Consider the following 18,617-nt stretch of genomic DNA (forward strand, 5'->3'; position numbering starts at 1 on the left):
TTTACCCTCTCCTTCATAGAACTAATATGCACTAATTTACTCCCTCCTCCCCCCCCCCCACCCCAACTCATACCCACACCCCCATCTTTGTCCTAACTCACCCTTACTCGCCTGGTCCCAGCACCGACGAGGTAATCGTAAATCTGGCATCACAGACAATAGGGGGGGGGGGGGCAACTCATCTGGATCAAAGGGCAGGCCATCATTGTGTTTACCACTTGGTTATTGCCTCCCCTGGCCCTACTTATCTCCCCTGTTTCTCAGAGACGCGATTGTCTCCTCGTGAGATCGGGAGCGGATCTGTGAGACGGTCTTGTCGATTGGACGGAGCCGCACTGTGAGACGGTCTTGTCGATTGGACGGAGCCGCACTGTGAGACGGTCTTGTCGATTGGACGGAGCCGCCCTCAAAGAGAACTGGTTTACTGTCCTACTGTACCGCTGCTCAAAGTACAGGCTACAGTTTCATATTGTACTCTTACTGTAACTCTCCGGGGATGTTCCCCACCTAATGTTAACAATGTTCCCTCTAAGGGGGAAAAGCTGATGTGCAAAATGTATTTTCTGTGCGCGGTGTTGTAAAAGTCTTACACAATGATATTTTAATTTTACAAAATCGCTGCGCGGCAACTCAAAACTGCTGCGCGGCCGCGCGACCGCGCAGCTTAAAGGGGACATTGCTCCCACCCCAGAGCACACCCTCTCCCCCGGCCGAAAAAAAAAACAAAACATTATTTAGAGAATATATACTTTTGCAAGTATCCGAAGCCCCCGGAATTATTTTAGCCCCCACCCTTTCTTCTCGGAAGTTTAACCCCCCCCCCCCCTTTCCCAGGAAAAAAAATATGTATAAAAGAAACTTCAAACGGCACTACTGCTGAAAAAAGAGACGATGGTATACTGTAAGCTGACATGTAGAATACAGTACTTCAACTACTAATATTACAGAAAACATTTGAATACCTGCACTGACATTAATAGGACGTCAGCACTGATGGGTACCTGACTCATGTTAGGGAAAGTAAAAGCACTATCATTCACATGTTGTAGTCACTAAAACAGGTGAACCCTACTTCACCTGCTCCATGTTAATTTACTTCTTTACTCTCCAAGTCCAAGTCACGCCATAATATACTATTCTATCATAGGCTCTGGGCAATGTATGATCTAAATAAAATTAAGCTTCAAGCATGTTCGAATCTGTTCAGTTTGAAATCGAAATTAACGTATCGCATACACCACGAGTAACGATTTTTCTATTCACTATGGTTAGGTATAGGATTAGGAATATAACTGTAGATTCAGTCAAGGGTAATTAAACCACATGTTTTTTTTAATATTATCAAAACAGGTAAAAGAAATTTGCTGCGTTGCATGTGTGGTGCATTCGTCGAGGTTAACTTTTTATTTGTTTTTTGGGGGGATTTCCAGTTATTTATAGCTCAGATTGGTAGGTAAGAAAGGGTGGAAGGGGAGGGGGTGGATCTACCATATTTATAAGTGGTAGTAATATATTTATATATATACACACACAAATATATATATATATATATATATATATATATATATATATATATATATATATATATATATATATATATATATATATATATATATATATATATATATATATATATCACAATATAATAGTTTTAATACTAGATTGATTAGTCGCTCTAAACTTAAGCCTACACGGACACCAAAAATGTATCCCACCAAAAGCTGAATTCAAATTTATTCAAATGAACGGTTTCAACAAGTTTTGCGATAAGCAATGAATTCTGTAACATGTCTGTGATGCTGGTACCCTTAAAAGGAAATGTGTCTTTTAACATTACTCAGTGAAGGCATCCTGGACATCGTAAGAATTACATTTTCGTTTACTTTGTTGATTGGGCGGTGGGGTGGGGAGAAGTGGTGCTTTAGCCTCCATTTTTTTTCTTCCAATATCTTAGTAATGCGATTAAACTTCATATCAATATTTATGTCAGACATTTTTCTCCGGGAAATGGGGGGTGGGGGGGGGGGGGGGGGGGTGGGGGGGTGTAGGGGAGAGGGGGCACTTGCAACTTTCAGGGAATGGGGGAATGGACCTTGGTTAAAGTATGTATGTTTTTATCTCCTTTTTCGTCCGAAGAGATGCCTGAAAGAAACCCTGCCTCATAAAAATACTCAAGTATTGACCCACTCAAACCAAAACTAGTTTTATACTCGGAGGCCGACGGGACAACTCAAAGGCGAGAGAGAAACAGCAGTCTTGTCTTTCCCACAAGAGTTATCGTTCCCTGCCCCCCTTGACAGATAATCCCCCTTGACACTCGTTGTTTTATTTATAGAAACGTCAAAAAACAAAAGAATGGGAGGCAAGGGGGAAGTAAAACAAGGGAAACAATTTAGTCAACGTGGTTAGAGACAGTTACTTCCCCTGCTGTGGGGGATGCGGACTCAGCTGAGATAATATTTATATCGGCGGTAGGTTTTTGACATCACGCAACAGACACATTTCTCAAATACACCACCAGAGGCGTAGCTAGGGGAGGGCGGGTGGGGCGGCCGCCCCGGGCGCCGACCCAAATGGGGCGCCAAAATGGGTAGGACCAACATGAATAACTATATATAGCCTGTATATAAATGGAGGGGGGGGGGGGGCGAAAAATTGATAGTTCGCCCCGGGCGCCGGAATGTGTCGCTACGCCTCTGTACACCACAGGTTCTTGTTTTAACTACATGACAGAAGTGACCCTATACTACCATCTGTCAAAATTCGTGTGTCCATGGGTCATTCTGATATAGTTTTAAAACAATTATGTGTGTTTATATGGATTGTGAAAACCGTAGACGAATTTGATTGATAGTATCTGAACTATAATAATTAATATTATAGCCGATCTAGAAGATTATGGGGAAACTAGAACCTTATCAGAAGACAGTCTTCTAAACCTAGGTGTTCAAGAAAACACGCAGTCCTCGTGAAAACAAGAGGTCTTTAAGACACTAGATCTTCATCAAAACACAATGAATTTAAGACACAAGGTTTTTAAGACACAAGTTCTTCAAGACACAAGTTCTTCATCAAAACTTGAGGTCTGTTATACACTAGATCTTCATCAAAACAAAAGGTCTTTAATACACAAGATTTTCATCAATATACAAGGTCTTTAAGACACAAGGTCTTCATCAAAACACAATGGTTTTAAGACACAAGGTCTTTAAGACACAATTTCTTCAAGATACAAGTTTTTTGAGACACGTTCTTCATCAAACAACGAGGTCAACACAAGGTCTTTCGATAACACAAATTCCCTTAATGTAAACAAGGAATGTATAAACAAACGCTTTAAGAATTTGAGTTTGTTTTGTTTAAATTGAAGCAATTCAACTATCTACGTTCTGGGACAACTAACCCCCTCCCTCTCTTTCCCCCACCCCCGGTACGTTTCTCCTTCTGCAACCAGACGTTGATAAGTGAATAAATTCTGCAGACGACGTAAAAATGGCGCCGATACTGCTGGAATCAGTCGGGGTGAGTAACGTCAAGTGGAATTGAAAACGAAATTGCTAGAACTCCGCCCAGTGTGTAGTCTGTGGTGTATTCAGTGCTGTGTCATTGTTTCTGTAGTGTGTTGTGCCATTGTTTCTGTAGTGTGTTGTGTCATTGTTTCTGTAGTGTGTAGTGCCATTGTTTCTGTAGTGTGTCATTGTTTCTGTAGTGTGTTGTGTCATTGTTTCTGTAGTGTGTTGTGCCATTGTTTCTGTAGTGTGTCATTGTTTCTGTAGTGTGTTGTGCCATTGTTTCTGTAGTGTGTTGTACCATTGTTTCTGTAGTGTGATGTGCCATTGTTTCTGTAGTGTGTTGTGCCATTGTTTCTGTAGTGTGCCATTGTTTCTGTAGTGTGCTGTGCCATTATTTCTGTAGTGTGTTGTGCCATTGTATCTGTAGTGTGTCATTGTTTCTGTAGTGTGTTGTGCCATTGTTTCTGTAGTGTGCCATTGTTTCTGTAGTATGCTGTGCCATTGTTTCTGTAGTGTGTCATTGTTTCTGTAGTGTGTTGTGTCATTGTTTCTGTAGTGTGTTGTGTCATTGTTTCTGTAGTGTGTTGTGCCATTGTTTCTGTAGTGTGTTGTGTCATTGTTTCTGTAGGCAGTGCCATTGTTTCTGTAGTGTGTTGTGTCATTGTTTCTGTAGTGTGCCATTGTTTCTGTAGTGTGTTGTGCCATTGTTTCTGTAGTGTGCTGTGTCATTGTTTCTGTAGTGTGTTGTGTCATTGTTTCTGTAGTGTGTTGTGCCATTGTTTCTGTAGTGTGTTGTGTCATTGTTTCTGTAGGCAGTGCCATTGTTTCTGTAGTGTGTTGTGTCATTGTTTCTGTAGTGTGCCATTGTTTCTGTAGTGTGTTGTGCCATTGTTTCTGTAGTGTGCTGTGTCATTGTTTCTGTAGTGTGTTGTGTCATTGTTTCTGTAGTGTGCCATTGTTTCTGTAGTGTGTTGTGCCATTGTTTCTGTAGTGTGTTGTGCCATTGTTTCTGTAGTGTGTTGTGTCATTGTTTCTGTAGTGTACTGTGCCATTGTTTTTGTAGGGAGTGCTGTTCCATTGTTTCTGTAGGCAATGTTGTGCTATTGTTTCTGTAGGCAATGTTGTGCCATTGTTTCTGTAGGCAATGTTGTGCCATTGTTTCTGTAGGCAATGTTGTGCCATTGTTTCTGTAGGCAGTGCTGTGCCATTGTTTCTGTAGTGTGTTGTGTCATTGTTTCTGTAGTGTACTGTGCCATTGTTTTTGTAGGGAGTGCTGTTCCATTGTTTCTGTAGGCAATGTTGTGCTATTGTTACTGTAGGCAATGTTGTGCTATTGTTTCTGTAGTGTGTTGTTCCATTGTTTCTGTAGGCAATGTTGTGCTATTGTTACTGTAGGCAATGTTGTGCTATTGTTTCTGTAGTGTGCTGTGCCATTGTTTCTGTAGTGTGTTGTGACATTGTTTCTGTAGTGTACTGTGCCATTGTTTCTGTTTGAAAGTATCTTCTATTATCTTGTAACCCACTTAGTAAAACCGCACCCCCACCCACATCACACCCTCCCCTCCAACAGACGGCAACCCCTCCCACATTCTCTCCACCCCAAACGAGTTTCTCTCCTCACACCCCACACAAATTCATATCTCCCCTCCCCCCACCTACTTAAACCCCCCCAAACTCACACATTGCCTCTTCCGTACCCCAACTACATATCCCCCCCCCCCCCCCCCCGAACATCACTTATTGCCTTGGCCTCCACCACCCACCAAATTCCCTCACATATCATACACTTTTTCTTCCCCACTACCCACAACCTCCGTCCTCCCACTTCTTCTATTGTCTCCCCCCCCCCCCCTATCCCCACCACCGACCTCTAGGTCTGATACCAGCTATTGCATTATCCATATTCCACCCAAAACGTCTCAGTTCCCAACCGCCCACCAAAACATAACCATCCAACATTCCATCAAACGATCATTTCAACTGTCAATCAAACCACTAAATACATCTTTCGGGCGGGGCAGAATTTAAAAGGGGTGGGTCGGGAAGAAATTTGGAGGTGGGGCGAAATGATTCTGGGGGTAAGGGGACAATTTACCACTACACGAACTAAAGCATTACATTAAGTTTTACCCTACTTTATAAAAGTCTATCTAATCATTAAGCAGCGGAGCAACAAGGCATTGAAAGACACGGCTCACTGCATTCAAGTATGTTGTTATCATCCCTCCCATACACTTCTCGCTCCACCCGCAAGGCATGAAATTAAGTACATGTGAACTCACATAGCTATGTAATGCGAACTCGTGAAACTATGTAAAGCGAACTCGTTAAACTATGTAATGCGAACTCACGAAGCTATGTAATGCGAACCCATGAAGCCACGAAATGCGAAATCACGATGTAAAGAGAACTCGCGAATCTACAAACTCGCCAATACAGGCAGGTATACATTAAAGCTGAGTGGACTATGTATTGGACATGATGATACTGACCACTGAACGTGAATTAACGTTACGGTTAGCAAACGGATCAAGTGCATCAAAGGGTTAGAGACACGTCATATATAGAAGTATTTGATTTATTGGAGAAGTTAGTTTTTAAATGTTTTTCGTAGTATTACATTTAATGGGAACGTTGGATTTAGATTTAAGACACGCTTTAGTATAAGCACAACATTTAATGAAAACGTTAAATTGCAGTAGCACATCGTAGAATGTAGACGTTAGATTTTACATGTCTTTTATACAAGCACACTTTTCAATGAAGACGTTAGTTGAAGATTTGTCTTTTGTACAAGCATGGTCCCCATTCAATGCAGACGTTAGATTTAAGATACATCTTTAGTATTATCCCACCTTTAATGGCGTCATTAGATTTTAGATGTCGTGTTTTATAGTAGCACAAAACGTAGTAGAGACCTTAGATTTAAGATACGATCTATGCAGTGGAACTTGAGTTCATGAAGAATCAAGTCTACAGTTGAGATAAGCTCTGTGAGATACCACATAACTGAGCGGAGATTATTGATTAACAAAAGAACAATCCGCTTTGGTTTCTAAGACTTACACAACATTTTCTTGCGTAGAACGTATCTAATTTATAATCACCGGATGTTGAGTTCATAAAATTGCTCTAAGAGTTATTCTCCTGTAAGCCAGCGTTACATCGAGTCATGCAATAATCGCATTAAACCCTAACAGCAGAGGCGCTCTGGAATCTGGGGGTGCCACCAGGGATATGCAGTTTTAGGTGGGGGGGGGGGGAGGCTTGCGGGGTGATCTTTACCCACAGTTTCAAAAGAGTACAGGTAAGATAGCCTGCAGGTAAGATAGAGGTAAAAAAGGGGGGGGGGGGTAAATCTCTATTATATTCTCTTTTATCCCCCTTATCTAAGTCGATGAGCGCATTTTCAATATCAGACCTTCAACACAAGTGGATGAAAGACTGATGTTTAAAACACAATTAGTTCTTAGAAAATTGTTTTTTTATACATCCCCTCCCCCTCCCCACACCTCCTTCTTACAGTCTCTTTAAGAAGCAAAGGATGACGTCAGAGCAGGCCTGGGCCAAAATAAACTTTGCTGTCGAAAATAAACTTCCCGCGTTGGAGTCGATTAACGTGGTTTCGAGTTGTTGAGAGATGGTAAAAGTTGGATACATTTTGTGTAGAGCATGCGCAGTGTACGTCTTCAGATTCTTCGGCATGAATGGCAGATATTCGGGGTAGAATTTCTATGCAGGGCGACAGGTAGAACGTTTAACAAATTTTATAAATATATATATATATATATATATATATATATATATATATATATATATATATATATATATATATATATATATATATATTTATATATATGTATAGGCCCTATATACATTATTAAAACATATGTTCAATTATATCCCAAAATCCCAAAACGTATAATAATAGAAGACCTAATACTAGTCTAAAAATGTAGACCAGGGGTCTCCAAACTTTTCAGTCCGAGGGCCGCATTAACTATCAATTTTCAGTTCGGGGGCCAGTTAGTTCCAGACATATCTTTGATTTTTCTGGGCAAAGTTCCTCAGCCATCACCAACAAACGTCTTTTTCCGTGGACAAAAAGATCTCCGCGGGCCGGATGAGAGGAGACCCCTGATGTAGACCAACAGCAAAACTATACAATGTAACCTAATACGGCAACTAAACCCGACCGCATATATACACTTACCTACCTTCTTTCTTTAAAAGAAAATTGTAAATATTTAACCTTCAGCAAACGCAATTAAACAAAATTTATCTAAATTCTTAACCAAATAATAATTAATGATGTCAAACAACGGTATTATGATCAGCATTCACCCCCCCCCCCCCCCACCCACACACACATACATTATATTATTTACCAACTGTTCCCAACAAAAAACAATCAACTGTAATTTAACGAATGTATTTATAATAGCTTTAGTTTATTTTACCCCCAACAAAATTTAATCGCTTAACATTTGAGTGCATTAAACATTATAATTGCCCAATTTTAAAATTTAAAGAATTCCTCACAGTGCAATTAAACGACCTCAAATGTCAATAAAACTTCTGATAATTGCGCACCAATCTATACCATAGAACATCGCCCTCGGTAATTCAAACAAGTTTGTGATGATAGTATTTTGTTGACGCCTCGTTTTTTTAATCGGGAAGTACCGATTGCCTTACATCGCAAACTAGCGACATAGATGTTTGTTTAATTCTAACAGGCTGATCCTCAGGGGCGGTGCGTTTAAAAATTGTTTGCATGAATAATTTCAACGACGGCACTATCCGTTTGGCCAGGCATCACTGCTCATGCAAAGACACACTGTGCGATTGCTTATTTGGTTAATTGTGGTAATTGGTGTAGTGCTAATTAGTGTTTTGGATACATTTTGTGAGGAAAAGGTAAACTTGCGAAATATTGGAGAAAATTTCTTTAAGAAAATATTTGCGGTGTGGCAATTTTAATTGATTTTTAATGACTCGCTGAGTCAGTACTGAACAAACATGGGCTTGGCCTAACTCCACCCCAACCCCCCATCCCTTCTGCCACTCAACCCCCCCCCCCCCCCCCACGTTTTTCCTCCCTATAACAACACCAACCCTCAAAATAATTATTACAGTCACCCCCATTCATATTTATCTCAATTACTTACCAAATTCCCCAACCCCCCATTTCAAGCCACCGCCCAAATCCATACCTTTCTTCCGATCACCCCTACCCCAAATTGTCCTGTCAAACCCTTAAGTCCCCACCCCTCTTACCCCCCCCCCCCCACCCCACCCCCACATATCCAACCAACTAGACCATCTAACAACATCCCTATAAAACAAACATACCTCAGCCATCGCACTAGACATGGCTGTAAACTATTCTCTCACAACCAGCGTTGACTACCCGACCCAGGTTCAAGACCCGATCAGCCGAGCAACGCTCAAGTCGTTGGATTACTTCTACTACCCCGTCGGCCTGACGATGACCGTCTTCGGCACCGCCACCAACGCCGTCAACATTGTCGTTTACCTACGCATCGGCTTAAAGGACATCGTCAGCTTTTCGTTTTTCGTCTTATCCGTTTCCGATTTTTGTTTTTCATTTCTGATGGGTTTTATCTGTTTCGGGGGATATGTCATGGCATTGGTGTATCCAGCGGAGTCATGGACGTTGGATATTTTCCCTTTTGCTATTTATTTCACCTGGTATGCGATTATTTTCAAGGACACGACTGTCGTCATTACGGCGTATATAGCTATCGCAAGATGCTGTTTGGTCGCCATGCCGTTGAGATTTAAAAGCATCTTCACCAGGTTTCGAACCTACGTCTCTTTAGTGATGATCTGCGTGATTGTGATCATCCTTCACGTGCCGATAAATTTTACCCAGGGGTTGGCGTGGGTCGTCGACCCACGCACCAACCAGACCCGGGTCGTGCTCTGGGTCACCGACGCCCGGGTCTCAACCCTCGCCTACCACGACATGGTGAACCGCAACGTCGTCCCGTACACGTCACTCTCCATCATCATCATCAGCCTGGTGGTTATGACGTCAAAACTCATCGCCGCGTCGAATTTCAGACAAAACTTATCCAACCCCAAACACGATAACACCATCGACGACGCCAACGAGAAAACAAACACGAAACCAAATTCGAAACTAAGCGCGAGGGATGTCCGTGTGGTTAAATCCGTCTGCTCCGTGGCCGCACTCTACGTCGTCTGCATCCTGCCAACCGTCATGCAGTCGTTCGCTCGTCTGCTAGTGCCGGAGTTCAACTTCGGCAGACGATACAACAACACGTACAACCTGGTTATGGTGGTGACGACAACCATCTCCAACATCAACTCGGCCGTCAACATGTTCCTGTACTATGTGTACAACACCAAGTTCAGAGAGGTTCTCAACTCGGCGTGCTGGGGTCCTAAACCCACAGGCTAAGTTCGTCAAATGTTCTTGTACTTGGTTTACAACACAAAGTTCAGAGAGGTTCTCAATTCAGCATGCAATGGTACAAGGCCAAAGTCTGCAGGCTAAATCATTGCTGTAACAGTGTGTAGATTAACCATTCACAATGCGTAGATTGTGATTTATAGTAAAATACCCGCAGTTAAAAAATATGTAGTTATTTCTTGACGTTTAATATATATAATTAACTGAGTTCAGTTTTAATTAGTAATTCGCAAAGTTGATTTCTAGTATGTAAGGTAAAGGTTTATCAGATAGAATGTGTAATTTATTATGTGAAACTTAGGGTGTTAAATAAAAAAGAAGTATAATTTACAATGAGAAGTGCAATTAAAGAGTTCCAATTTCCGAGTGTAATTTATAATTTGAAAGTTAATATGTGAAGTCCGAAACGTGTTGATTTACAGTTTACTTACTTTAGTTTTTTTACTATATGTTGTTTACTGTATGAAATCAATAGCAGTTTATAAAATGTAGCCTATAGAATCGAAGTTATAGTCAACAAAAATGTAACAAATTCACTTCGACTTGCGCAATTTTATTTACGCGCATTATTTAATGAATGCAATTTTCTTTACGCGCATTATTTACTTTGCGTAATGTGTTGTTGCGCTTGTGGTTGGGGCAACACGGTGCTAGTCCAGGTATAAATCGTCTACAGCAGGGGTCTCCAAACTACGGCCCGCAGAGATCTTTTTGTCCACGGATAAACGTTTATTGGTGATGGCTGAGAAACTTTGCTCAGAAAAATCACAACATGCCTGGAAGAAACTGGCCCCGGACTGAAATTTGATAGTTTATGTGGCCCTCGGACTGAAAAGTTTGGAGACCCCTGGCCTACAGTATAGGTTGACTCAAATGATATGTAGATCTATATCTTTTAGCTCTTTGATTCACAAGAATATTATCATAACACTTAACACAGTTGTGTAACGACTTCATTATTTCAGAACAATTATTGTTTCTATCAAATTCCCACAGAAGCGATCCGACACAAGAGCGATGCTACATGTTGTTTTCTTCATTGCTCTGACTGGCGTGCTCTGACCTCACAAACGTCCAGAGGCGCACCGCACCATGTGACACCATTTAGGGGGGGGGGGTGACACCAAGGCAAAAAATAGCAAAATATATAGAGAAAAATGATATTGCCACTTAATTAAGTGATTAATTCGACCGTTAAATAGTGTTTTAAGTGGTGCAAATGGAAAGTTTGAGTCTGGGGGTGACACCATTAAGTGCCGCACCGAATGACACCCGACCTCGCTACGCCACTGCAAATGTCTCGTCTGATGTGACAATAAAATCATATACGATCTACTCAACCTGCAATGATAATGTATTTAGTGATGTGCTGGTTTTTTTTTAATAATGGACGGGGTCAACATTTTTCTCCTTCATTCTCAATTTTTGAGTTTTCTTTTTGAAAGGATCGAGCCTTATCGAATCTTTTTCGAATTTAACAAACATGAGCTTTGCCGACTCAACCACAATTATGTATACGTGGCATTGAGGACACTGACAACCATGAACAAACACACACAACACGTGTGTTTGGAGTTGTCTCTCATAGAACACTTGTTTTCCCAGCTAATGAGCCTCATCTGCCCGAAGGTTTGAACTCGAGACTTTTCGGTTTAGCAACCACAAGCTTTACCGACTCGACCACGCCGACCCCGATATCGTTCTGATTTTCAGTTTCAAATACAGTTCACAAAGTGAAAAAAAAAATGATGAACTAATCTACAAAAGACAGCAATGTAAATGTTTTTTGTTTACCTAAGATACGGTATATTATAGTAAAATATTTATAACAGTACACAGTAACACATTCAAGACAAGGGGTTGCATACATTTTTGAAATGTCATTCTATGTTTGATATGAAGGAATCTCAAGTTTTATCTGAAGTAATTTGCGCTGCATAGTTTCCATTGTTGAACATTGTTGGAATAGAGTAAATAGAGACGGTTTGTTTATACCTTATTTTGGTATCAATTATTTTCTATATTGTATACAACCTTTATATAACAGTTATAGGTTGGTTACACGTCGGCATAAGTTGTTAGTTGGGTTTGTATAATTTGATGAAATACTTATCAGTTCGTAAACAAAAGTGTACGCTTTACGGAAGGCAAAAACATTCTTCTGCTTAAATTTCGAAAAACGAAAGACGACTTATCGAAGCTCGATAACGCAAAATCAAGTGAGCAAAGACCGATTGCCAGAAAGCCGACTGTGCAAAACGGCTAACCAAAATACAAACTAAGATTGATAGCTAAAAAGCCGACTGAATGTTAAGCCTGACCTTGCATACATTAAAATCACATGTTAGCGACACATCTAAGTGACCGGGAACGAATACTTACCAGGCAGAGGCTTTTTCCTCCTGGAGAACAGGTGGTAGGGGTAGGTGCAGGAGCTGATCAGGAAGTCGTTGAGCGCCTCCACGTCCACACTTCCGGTCTCGTGCATGCTTGACGTCATCGCCCTCGCCCTGTTGGCGTCACGATCCCGGGGCGTCACCTCGTGACTGCTCCCATCCTCCGGGTTGGACATGCGCCCCCCGCGCGACGGCGATGACGTCACGAACGTCGCCACCGGAAGCGAGGAAGACGATGACGTGGCGGGGATGGATGAGGCTAAGAACGCCGCTGTGGATTTATCAAACGCCGATTTGCCATCCCCCGGGCTGGTTGCATCGTTGTGAGAACCGCTCTTTTTAATCGGCGATTCCGCGTCATTGTTTTTCGTCTTGTATCTGTAGCTAGGAACTAAAGGTTCGTTCCTCTGGTTCACGGCAGCCCGCTCGAACATGTGGGACTTCTCTGAAACGGAGCCAAAAATACCTTTGGTTGATTTCTGGGCGGACGTCCTGTTCCTCTCATCACGCTGCGGGGCGAAGCTAGCATCGCGCTGGTTGCTTAGCTCAATCTCCGCCCTGGCTACCTTCAGTGCTACATCGGGGGCTACTCTGTGGCTACAACTACTAACCGTTATCCCGGAATTTTCTTTCGCGAAAGTAGCCGTTGGTATTTTGGAATCTTTGTTTTTTCCGGGTGTGGGATTTTTCAAGTTTTCCGGAGATTTATTCGCATCTTGCGATTTATCGTAAGGCGTGATGTTCTCAATCTCTTCGTAACTCGGTTCTCGGCGCTGCAGGCTATAAATAGCGTTTTGGGAGTTCCCGTTTCTCGGAATAGTGCAGAAGCCTTGGACGTTGTTGGAGTTGTAGTAGGAGTGCTTGGTCGATCCGGGCGCCGAGGCGGAGGACGAGAACGGCGAGGTGGAAGGTGAAGGTCGACCGTGAAACTGGTAAAAAGACTCCGAGGGGTGATAAATCGACGAGGATGTCGGTAACGACGATGAGGATTTGGACGGGCGTGGGTTGGATGTCGGATACTGATCCACAAAGTGAAGCGTCTCGTATGGGTTGTTGCCCACTGGTTTCGATCGAGATTTAGGGCTGACGTTATCGTAGTAGTTGAACGCTCCCGAGGGTTTGGATTCGCTGCGTAGGTTAGGGTCCGACCCGGATAAGGGTTGGTCTAAAGGGGTCATGGTCGCAGAGGGCAGGTGGGGCGTGGAGCAGTGCCCGTGGAGGTTTTGAAATGCCTCGTAGTATTTCCTGAGGTTGGCGTCGTAGCCTAGCTGTGCTAGATACTCAGGGCTGTATTTAGGAGTCGGGGTTATAGGCGAGGTTTCAGCGGAGGTCTGCAAGCTGCTGTCGCTGGAGCTGGGTAACGGGGTGATGATGTTGGAGTAAGGCAAGCCGTAGGGAGCCGTGATGGAGCTGTAGTGCGGGGAGTGCGACGACTGCGGCATCCCCAGCTCTTTCCGGAGCTGCTGGTGGTAGTTTAACGTCGCGGCCAACCCGCGTTGGTTCGCCGGGTTGGATTTGATCTCGAAACCCCGCTGTTTGGTATCCCCGGGTTTTGGCGGCGTCGTGGAATCGTTGTCGTGGTCCTTGTGGCGAAACGGCGACGCTGATGCCGCCCTGCCTTCAAAAGGGACATCGCAGTATAAAGGTTCGTCGTTTTTCTTTCCTTGTAGTGTCTTCGCATCTCTGTACCAAGAATCATCGGTTCTCAAATTGTGGCTTATGGGGCTCATACTCTGGCTTCTCTCTTCTGAACGTATTGCATCACATTTCAACCGCAGCGGCCGGTGCGCAGAAGTAAGATTAGATTCTGGATTTGCCCAGGGGTCAAAATGCGGAGGTGGAGCGGGGCGTCGTTTTGGCGTCGATGTGTAAAAGACTTGATCTTTCGGGATGTGGTCGATACCGCGGTCTTCATTGCTTGTTTGTGGACGCCCCGGAAATTGAGACCAGTTATCGATATGGCTTCTTCCGTAGTGACCGATCTCCTTTCCGTTGTGCCGCTGACCCGTCGACGAAGGTTGACCGTCGGAACTTAAAAAACTTGTCACCAGTTCCTTTTCCGTAGAGGTATCACGAGGGAGGCCGAAGTTAAAGGCGATTTTAGGATCCGATTCAGTGACATGACCGGTGTAAGTGAAAGGCTGTCTATTCGGAGTGGCGTAAACCGGTGCGGTTTTGGGGTAAATGTATTCGTAGTATCCAACCGGTTCTACGGATCTCGCCCGGTCTGGTTGATGCCGGTTTTGTTTTTCCGGAAGCGGGGGATTGTTATAAACATAAAATCCGGACGGTTCCGTATACTTGGTCTTGTCGAAGTAGTCGACGCGCGGGTTCGTTTCCGGGGAAGTTGGTCTGTTGTGGGAGTAGAGTTTGGGTAAATCTTTGGGTTTTTGGGGACCGGACCCAGTCGAACTGATGTGACCTGGAGAAGTCTTTGACGGGTTGGATCTGTTTGGGCTTGACGACGAAGGTTCTAGAAATGTAGGCTTGTTGTAGCCGTAGCTGGTGGGGGGTTCGTAGTGGTGGGGCTTGGGGAAGGCGTAGTAGCTGGTAGGGGGCTTGGGCAGGGCTTTTTGGCTTCGGGATGTGGCGAGGGAGTCGGAGGAGCTGGATTTGAGTTTGTTGGCGGCGTTGATTTGGGTGGTGTACAGGCTGAGGTCGTCGTAAGGGTTGTGGATGTGGTGATCCAGATTGTGGGCGTGGTAGTCCGTGTGGTGGGCGTGGCGATCGACGTTGTGGGCGTGGTGATCGAGCCCGATGGGAGGGTTTGTGTATGAGGTTCCGTGGGCGTAGATGGAGGAGGGTTTCGAGGACGGGGGCGTCGAAGTGGACGAGGGTGTGGCCAGTCTCTTGGCGATGTCCGACGGCCGCGGTATGTTGCTGTGGTACTCCTCGGTACCACCAGGGGCGGCGACTCTTCGAGATTTTGACGAAATCATGTTTACAAAAAAGAGGGCGCGATGCTCACTCAAACGAAGGTCACACAATACTTTTAGGTCATATCCAAGGTAGCGCTGTTACATTTCGATACATTCGAAACCTGAACGTATAAAATTAGGTCAAGATGGCGTCTCTGTTAAGAAATGAACCATAATCCGTCCTTTCAGGCTTGCTTAATCCAAGTCGTGATCATACAGTGAAGGCAACTTGTTTTGAAGCCTTGTTAACTATTGAACTCAATCACATATGGTTTTATCTCAAAGTGTTTAAACATAGCTTTAATTGACACAAATAAATAGTTCTGTCCGTCATTTTTTTCTTCTTAAATTTTACGTTTTCAAAATTATAATTATTTTAATTTATACCGAACGTGCAAGACACGTGACCTTTGTCTTAGCCAATCAGTTTCTTTCAACTCGATATTCTGGCCTGTTATAACTCCTGATGTTAGAAAAAACACATTTCAAACTCTAAATTACTTGAACTGCATAGGTTAACACAAGTGTATAATAACATATAATTAATAACTATCACACACTTTTCTGAACAGTAAACAAAAACCACATAATTAATACAATAGCTGAATTAAAATGTTATCTTGATTAACTAAATTATTAGAACTTCAAATTTAAAAGCTAAACACCATAGTTCATTAGCTAGAGTTATCGCCCTTCAAAATAAACCAAGAACACAAAGTGTGGAGACTAAACGCGAGTGTGATAGAGACAGCACCAGCACAAGAAACAACACACTGGCCATCTGCTTAACACATGTACACGCAATATCGATGGACATGTTCGCAATCAATCACGGGTCGATTTTCGTTAATTAGCAACGTAAAATTAACTGTGGTCAAGGTCGTTGGCTCGTTTTTTTTAAAATTATTTTTAAAAAAACTTAACATAACCCAAAGAAGGTAAAAATGTAACAAACAGATAATAGAAGTAGTAAAAATAAACCTAATAGCTTCCACGGAAGTAGCAGTTTAAGACATAGATCACAAAGGTAGCAACATTTTACCAACAACTTACAGAATAGACGACAGAGCAAAATTTTACTGAACTAATCACAGAGGTAGCAAAACCTCTTCAAATAGAGTACAGCTAGCAAAACGTCATCAGATAGACTACTAGTATATTATACCTTCGTCATCGATATTACCAAGGCAGTAATTTCACAATATTTTACTGGTGTAGTTCATCAACATACAACAAGAAGTAAAGAGAACAGACATAAAGTACTTCCCCGCAATCATCAACACATTTATTGACGTATTATATCAACATATAACAACACACATCAACATATATTAACGTTGTGAGCCAAAAAAAAAGGACATATCTAATATACACAATAACTATTTATCAACTTGCCTATCTACACATTTATCGAGACACATATATACACATCTATCTACACATTTATCAACACAACTATATACATATCTATCTACACATTTATCAAAACACGTATATACACATCTATCTACATATTATATCAAAACACCTATATACACATCAATCTGCACATTTATCGAGACACCTATCTACAAATCTATGACACACTTATCAAAACGCATATACATATCCACGACACACGTATCAACAGACACATCTACACTTACGTGACACACCTATGAACACAGCTAGTATTATTCTACACACGTGTCCTGTCTCGTATACAAGTAACTTTAATCCACATCAATACACTTTACACCTATCAACACACCAACCAACACACTATCAACACACATAGTAATACACCTATCAATACACCTATCAACACACCTTTCAACACACTTATCAGCACACTATCAAAATACCTACCAAGAACACACCGATAAACTCAATCACAACACCTATCAACACACCTATCAACACGTCGATCAACACGCATAACACACACCTATAAAAACAACTACCAACACACCTATAAACCTACCTATCAACACACCTATCAACACGTCAATCAACACACATAGCACACACCTATAAAACCAACTACCAAAACACCTATTAAGACACCATACTACTCCTCAATATTTCATACTAAAAATTTCTATGGGGAAATCCAACAGCAATAATCCTATACCAAATAGATAATCAACATAATAACACACGGAAGTAAAAAAAAAATCCTGAAATTTGAAGAAATCACCACAAACCAGCAGCCATCTTCTGGCATGCGAACCCTCCTCAGCAACCGAACCCTCGACAACCGAACACCCTCAGCAAACCGAACCCCTCAACCACACAACCCGCGGGACAACTGGGTCGAAAAACACGCGGAGTTACAAGAAGCAACGGACTTGATGTGAGCAGCAGGGGGAAAAAAATATCCAGACTGGAATCTCTACCCTCCCACCCCCCACCCCCACCTCTTCGCCTAGGGAGTTGTTTCTCTTGTCTTTTACCTGGATTACCTAGCCTTAGAGAAAGTTTTGGACGCACGCTTGAAGCCCAGGATCCGGTTAGCATTTTTTCAAAGAAGTTTTTTTTTTTTCTACTACGGGAGGCGTTGCCAGACGCGCCACTTAATGGTTAAAGAAGCCGGGCATCACGTTGTGATGCCTTAAGGGCCGGGGATCTATGTGTGTGTGTGATGTGGGGTAGGGGTGTGGTGTGGGAGGAGTGATGGTGGCATGAGGTAACAATGTAAAAAAATATGTGTGTAATACACGGTGTGTACGGGTTGTGTACAGGTGGGAGTGTGTACATACCATATATATATATATATATATATATATATATATATATATATATATATATATATATAATATATATATATTTGTGTGTGTGTGTATGTATGTAGCTATAAATATAGTTTTCTCCGAATAATAGTTTAAATTAACGCCCAAATAGTGTTAATAAAATTCCGTATTAATTTCTATTATAGTGTTACGGTTGAGCAGTATTTTTTTCAAACTAGAAGATATGTGGAGAAAAATGTTGAAGATTTCGTCAATTTTCTATGACCTCAAAGTATGACCGGATTGTGTTGTCAGCAGGAAAGCAATGTCAACTGTATTTTCCCCAACTCCTGTCGGGTTCCCACCAGCGCTGAGTGAACTCAAGCAGGACCATGAGCTCATATTCGGGAGCTAAAACTCGAGATTTGCGTTAAGCTAGAGTTAGCTCTACTATTCCACCACCTTGTCTAATAATGAGATGTGTATGCTGGTTTTAATTAACGTCCAAATAATGTACCGATTTGTCAGTTTACATTTGAAAGAACGCTCTAAAATGGTGATGTTTTTTTTTGGGCATTTAAAAATTGAACAACGGTACACAAACAAAACGATTTCTC

General features: G+C 42.3%; 1 protein-coding gene across 1 annotated transcript in view; it reads right to left on the reverse strand.

The window, feature by feature from the left end:
* The window catches only part of LOC131941631 (mucin-2), a 154,959-nt gene extending 137,357 nt beyond the window's left edge, over window positions 1–17,602 (reverse strand). The window contains exons 1-2 of the mRNA XM_059301002.1: window positions 17,476–17,602; window positions 12,358–15,752 (exon numbers count right to left, since the gene is read on the reverse strand). Coding sequence (XP_059156985.1) covers window positions 12,358–15,310 — 2,953 coding nt within the window. The 5' untranslated portion in view covers window positions 15,311–15,752; window positions 17,476–17,602. The remainder of the gene's footprint in view (window positions 1–12,357; window positions 15,753–17,475) is intronic.
* Window positions 17,603–18,617: the final 1,015 nt, after the last annotated feature.

This window comes from Physella acuta, unplaced genomic scaffold, assembly GCF_028476545.2.
Source record: "Physella acuta isolate Inbredline_101_S28 unplaced genomic scaffold, ASM2847654v3 ptg000030l, whole genome shotgun sequence".
Taxonomy (NCBI): domain Eukaryota; kingdom Metazoa; phylum Mollusca; class Gastropoda; family Physidae; genus Physella; species Physella acuta.